Raw genomic sequence first — 6,379 nt, forward strand, 5'->3', positions numbered from 1 at the left:
ACTAGTCACATTAGATTAATTCTAGGAAGTTTATACACATAATAATATATTTATTAAAAAAACAACTGATTCAACACATTCTAACTTCTAAGAAAATCAATGTTGTCTCAAATATATTAAGGCCTGACATACACTACAAATTGAAATAACTTACATTAATATCAAAGGACACTAAACTTGGTAACTTATCATCCATATTGAAAATTTTCTCAATCTCAATATTTTCGTCAAATCATTGTTCAGAATATTTCTTTCAATTGAATGCTACGGAGACATATCTTCCAAAATTTAAGCCATTGAATTCATCAACGCATTTGAGTCGTGACAGTAAAATCAATTAGGAAATATGCATTCAATTACATACAAAATTAGAATCATGACTTAACTTAAACTTCCATTTGATGCTTGAATAGAATTTTCAAATATTAATATAACCCAGGTTAAAAGTCATGTCATGGACTAAACCAGGGTTGCATTCTGCCTCTTTGTGTTAACATTCTGTGGTTTTGGCAAAGCACCAAAAATTAGTATCACTGCACCATGCACCACTTTGTTGCAATGGCCATAAAAGTACTCTACAATAAGTTCTCTTCTCAAACTGCATTTGAGTTTTCCCTGCTTAAGGAACATCTTTATGGAATCAAGCATGTAGTAGAGTTTAAATTTACCATGATATTCCAAATTGCTAGAGCAGCGCTATGATAAACAATAATGACACATCAAATACATTGACTATGTGGTTAAGCTTTGAAATTTTATAAATGTTCATACTTTTTATTTTTATTACCATTGTGGGTGGCTTTTATAGTTTTTTATGTCAGTTATCATTTAGCTGAAATTGAAAGTAAAATAAAGACTGAACATCATTCAGAACAAAGTGTAGTTCCTTATTCTTATTACAAATCTTCTCAGAGGCTACCAGAAACTAATCAAAGTCTAAAACAAGCAAAAACATTATCTAAAAAATGGCCAAAAAAACGCATTATCCAAACAAACAGAAACAGAGTAGTAAGTAGGAGCTAACTATTTTTGTTTTTTTTATATACTAGCTAAGAGAGATCTATTAAAGCAGCTTCAGAGCATTCATGGCTGTTTCACAGGAAAATTTGAAAAGTTAAAGCAAAGGACTATCTATTCTTCATGCTAATATTCCTATATCTAATATCAACAACTGCTAATCATGGTGGAAAGTCTGCAACTAGTAGAATTCTCCGGCAAACTGACTTGCTCCGAGTTTCCTGTCTTTGAAACTATCAACTACTGCTTGATTGAATATGCCATCACCATCACCATGAGAATCTAACAAGTTCAGAATAAAAATCATTAACTAAAACACCATTTAAGTTTTCAGTTATAAACGCACGTGACTCAAACAAAATATTATGCAGCCAATTTCTTACCAGGAACTCCCTTTACAGAACAGTCATATCCCGGACCCTGATACTCAAAACAATTCTGCATTAGGTTTGTCTTCTCCTTCCATGAAGGCACCTCAAGTGATGGCATTATGTCCTGTTGGAACATTGATTCATCAGCTCCAAAACCAAACCTTCTAAGCCCATGATCATAAATTTTGCCGCATGTGCAAGAGTGGGAAGACAGAGAGAATGGATCCCTTCCTAGAATCAACTGATTTGAATGAAACGGCTCGTAAGAAAGCTTTAGTTTAGCAACTCTAGCTCCATGCTGGACCAGCTCCACCCTAATATCATCCATACAGGAATTATCATTATCAAAATTATAATAATCGTCATCGTAATCAGCATCATCACCATCGAGTACAGATTCCACAAGATTCTTGATCATATCAAAAGTTGGACTATCCAAATCATCTTCAATCAGATTGTTTTCAGGGGAAGACATGAAACTATCAATACTAGGCAGAATTTTCACTTCAAGGTTCGAGAAAGAGAAAGGTCCGTCATATGTAATTAAACTGTCCTCATCAGGAAAAGTAAAACCAGAGATAGAACTTGAAGAGTCTTCAAAGCTGGTATTGGAAGATTTAAATTCTGAATCCAGTTGAATTTGGACATCATGGATCATTGGAGGTTCAAGATACACATAAGACTCCCAAAGCTCATCACAATTTGCAAATTTTACAGGAGAAACATTTCGACGTTTTTCTAGTTCTGCTTGCACTTCCTGATTTGTACAGTCAGAAGATCCAGATATGTCACTCTTTAGTGAGCCATTGCTGTCTCCACTTGAAGAAGATAGTGCCTGAAAAACAGAATAATATGGACCTTGATTCATCAACAAACAACAACATTTGAATCCCTAAATCTACCTTATAGTTCATCAAGAAACAAAACCATATTTGAATGCCTAAATCTACCTTATAGTTCATCAAGAAACAAAACCATATTTGAATGCCTAAATCTACCTTATGTTCATCAAGAAACAAAACCATATTTGAATGCCTAAATCTACCTTATAGTTCATCAAGAAACACGGCCATTTGAATGCCTAAATCTATCTTATAGTTCATCAAGAAAAAAAAGCCATATCTGAATGCCTAAAATCAACCTTACTTGATCAAGAATCTAAACCATATTTGCAGATAGTATAATAACCCAAGTATTGAAAACAAAGATGATTAAAGTCAAACCTTGTTGCGACACGGAGGCAGATATGGTTTACTACTCTTATGCAGTAGATTGACATTATCCAGAACCTTAGAAGCAGAAACTTTCTGACAAACAGAATCTGTGTCAAGGCATAAAGAACCTTTAAATGCTTTTGTTAAACAAGTTACAATATTCAAAGATGGCACATAAGTAATAGCAAGAAGATAATGAGTTAAAAAGTACATACCTAGTTCACTATAAGGTGAGGGTAGGAGATCAAGTGAACCTTCGTACACACTGATCAAGAAAAAGTTACAAATGAAGCAAATCTATGCATAAACAATACACAATCTCTTGAAAACATAATGAGGAAGAGAAAGTTTGTTGTTACCAAGACATTGCAAACTGAATCTCCTTTGATAATTTCAGCGTTCTGTAACCACCAGCTTTAGCCAAAGAGAGAAGAAAGCTTCTAGTGTATGATATTCTTGAACTTCTGCAAAACCAGATTAACAGAATCCTCATTAATAATGATACTATATATAATGCATTACTTAGGGAGAAAAAAATAAGAAACTAAAAAGACAATTAATAGTAATATCTTTTTGTATCTAACTAAATAATAACAATTAATCTAATTTTGTGACTAATTAATTAATAATAATAATAATAACAATAATTAATATCGGTCAAAAATATAATAATTAAAATAACAAACTCAAAACAGAACATGATTAAAGCATAATGAAGATCAAAACGGTTAATCAGCCAAAATAAAGACAAAAATCACAAGTGGAAGTTTACTTGTTAGGATCTTCGATGTAAACATCGGAAGCAGAGGGTGCTAAGAGTGGTGCATATCGATCTTCCTTACTCATTTTCTCGGCAAAATTCTCACTCACAAAATGCAAGAATCGTTCTAAGAATCGGTATATTATTCTTGAAGCAAAGAAAGTTGGAATACACTTTACAAAAGCAAGAACTACGTACTGTAGATGAATCAAGATCAAGAAGAAGCTACTAAACCCTAAAGATCTAGAAGAAGGTTCTAAACCCTAAAATCAAGAATGTAGTGAAAATGTATATCTATATCATCGGAGATTTACGGCAAAAAGAAGAATAGCAACCGTGACGGCAACGATAATGGCGTTGGGAGGTTGAGGTGGCGGTGGAGGAAGAGAAGAAAAATGCAAACGAAACATTTTCTCTGGCGATGGATTTTCACGAGAAAATGATTTTGGGGGGAAAGAAAATGAGAAGAAAGAAGAGGAAAAAAACTTGCAGAAGAAGTAAGACAAAACCAAGAACCAAAAGATCGAAATGGCATTTCGCCCTATTTATAGTATTGACTGCAAAGCGACGCGCCGTCACGCGTTTGACTCTCACTGACTTGTCAGTAGGCAAATTCACTTGTCACTCTAATCGCGTAATCGGTGTTATGGAAACTAACAAAACTCTTTCTTGTTAATGAGATAATGAAACGACATTGTTTGGTGTCGTAGAATTCATATTAGTTTTGTATATTTTTGTTTATGATTTTTTTTTTAATTTAGATTTTTCATATGATATTGATCGAAATTGGTATGTTATAAAACTTAAAACAGTTGGGATTAAATAACTGACCTTGTTCTTCAATGTGAATATCCAACTGAATATTACTCTTGTGCTTGTGTGTGCTTCTTTAATTAAATTAAACTCTTCTTTATAGATTTTATTATTATTATTATTATTATTATTATTATTATTATTATTATTATTATTATTATTATTATTATTATTATTATTATTATTATTATTATTATTATTTAATAAGCCGTAAGTGACACTATCACTATTAATAAGCATAAGCATTGAATACAACTAACTCAATCCTTGCCGTTTCCAAACAAGATAGTTTCGAATAGTTTCGAGGTGAATCTCATTGTTTTTCTTTCTTGGCCTGCTTAGAAGGATGAAATAGCAAAATAAATTGATTAATGTCTAACCCGTTTCCACTATATAACAAATATATAAGAGAGAAATCGTCTTATTAAGTATTCAAATTTATTTTAACTCTCGTGTTATTTATTTTTTTTTTATTGATTTTGGTGTTTGAGTGCTAACATTGTGGGTCACTTCCCTCTCCATCGTATCAAAGGTCTAAGACCACCGTAGCGAGACACTACTTTACCATACATCGAACAACTTTGGTTTCTCAACTGAGATTCACCCAACGAGCACTCCAAGCCCTTGTATTCTTCAGGTCTACACAACAGTTCAACCAAGGTGAACCATCACATCAACCTCCACTATTGTCTGTTGTACCTAGACAAAAAATGCTTCATGAGCTTAAGTTGTTACATGTTAAACTTGGACTATAAAGAGCTAATGACGTACTAAACAATGTTTACAATATAGTGCAAAAGCAAAATTCACAATTCCTGGCATAAAAGCTCTACAAGATTGACAAGTGCCTACAACAGGTTACACTAAGAAATAATATTGTGCAAGAGGTGTCTTCCCAATGCACTCAAGTTGCCTTTTCTGAACCAGCCTTAGTAAGGGCAGCATCACCGCGAGGAGAGACCCTGATGTCGCCTACTCACAGTCATCATTAAAGATATATAACTCGTTCCCACTGTCTTGAAGGGGAGCAATAGTCACATTCATTACTATAAAAAACACATGTAACCTCAAACATAAAGTTGATTTAATATCGGTTAAAGAGACGAGGTAGCGAAGAGCATCATAAAAAGTTGTCACTTTACCCCTCGATTTAAAAATAACCGAGGGGATAGTTGAAATGGTCATGAGTTTGATCTCCTGCATTAGTTTTTTATTTTTTTATTTTCCAAACTAGAACCATATACCTCTCAGTTTAATAACAAAACCGAGGAGAAAGATATATTATATTTTTATAAATACTCATTACATTGTTTACACATAATATTTATAAATTAGTTTGTTTATAAGCTACATTGATTACACATAATATTACATTATTTACACAGAATATTAAATTTGTTCTTCATTGTCATCGTTGTCGGTGAAGAACAAATGTTGGATATATTGGGGAAGAGTAAATGTTGGGAATCCTCGTTTCATTGATCTTGAGGAAGATCAAATGTGAATTTTTTACTCAAATAACCTAGTTTTTCAAAAAAAATCTCAAAACAACCCACTTTTTAGATTAATTCACAAACTACCCCACTTTAAAAAAAACGCTAACACGTAGGTGCCAGATGAGTTGACGTCTACCCTTAATTTTAAAGAGGAGGCGCCAATTGGATTGGCTATATCACATGGTACTTCCAATCCAATTGGCGCCTATATGTAGAAAATGAGAGGAGGCGCCAATTGGTCTGGCTCCTCCGTGTATTGTGTAATTTTTTTTGTATAAATAGAGGTGTTGTGTGATTCATTTTTCCACATCTCTTTTCATTATATTGCAAACATGATCCATCTTCGTCGTCGCTATGGAAAAATGATTTATTCGAGAGACAAGCCTCCGATGGAGATGCTCTTCTGAAACATCTGTCATTTTGAGCAACTACAGAGGGAGTTGGTTCGTTGGTTAGACAGAAACATACCTGAAGGCAAAAAAATTAGAAGTACTGAGAGACTCGATGTCGTACGTGGATGAATGCGAGTAAAAAATGATAAGGATGTTAGGGAAGTGATGTTTGGACCAAATGATATCAGTTTGATTGTTGTAATCAGTTAGAAATATTATTTTTAAATGTTGTGGTTAAGTATTTTTATCTATTTTGATATCTGTTGTTTGTGTTGTTTATTCAGACCTGTTCGATTTTAAGTGTGTCTAAGTTGGA

General features: G+C 33.2%; 1 protein-coding gene across 1 annotated transcript; it reads right to left on the reverse strand.

Annotated features, from left to right (window-relative positions):
* Positions 1–845: 845 nt before the first annotated feature.
* Positions 846–4,014, reverse strand: LOC127096875 (uncharacterized). The gene is made up of 6 exons (XM_051035412.1): positions 3,375–4,014; positions 2,962–3,066; positions 2,818–2,867; positions 2,612–2,709; positions 1,401–2,223; positions 846–1,299 (listed from the first exon to the last, which is right to left on the reverse strand). Exons 1-6 carry the CDS (start codon positions 3,446–3,448, stop codon positions 1,199–1,201), a joined length of 1,251 nt encoding a protein of 416 aa, XP_050891369.1. The 5' UTR covers positions 3,449–4,014; the 3' UTR covers positions 846–1,198.
* Between the last annotated feature and the right edge of the window lie 2,365 nt (positions 4,015–6,379).

Source organism: Lathyrus oleraceus, chromosome 6 (genome assembly GCF_024323335.1).
Source record: "Lathyrus oleraceus cultivar Zhongwan6 chromosome 6, CAAS_Psat_ZW6_1.0, whole genome shotgun sequence".
Classification (NCBI taxonomy): Eukaryota; Viridiplantae; Streptophyta; class Magnoliopsida; order Fabales; family Fabaceae; genus Lathyrus; species Lathyrus oleraceus.

Bases quoted from the DNA above. Each gene is read 5' to 3' on its own strand.
- LOC127096875 (XM_051035412.1), bottom strand. From the start codon at position 3,448: ATGAGTAAGGAAGATCGATATGCACCACTCTTAGCACCCTCTGCTTCC. The intron at 2,224-2,611 runs GTTTGACTTTAA...TCTGTTTTTCAG, and splicing joins TGCCTCCGTGTCGCAACAAG to GCACTATCTTCTTCAAGTGG. The intron at 1,300-1,400 runs GTAAGAAATTGG...TGAACTTGTTAG, and splicing joins TTCTGTAAAGGGAGTTCCTG to ATTCTCATGGTGATGGTGAT.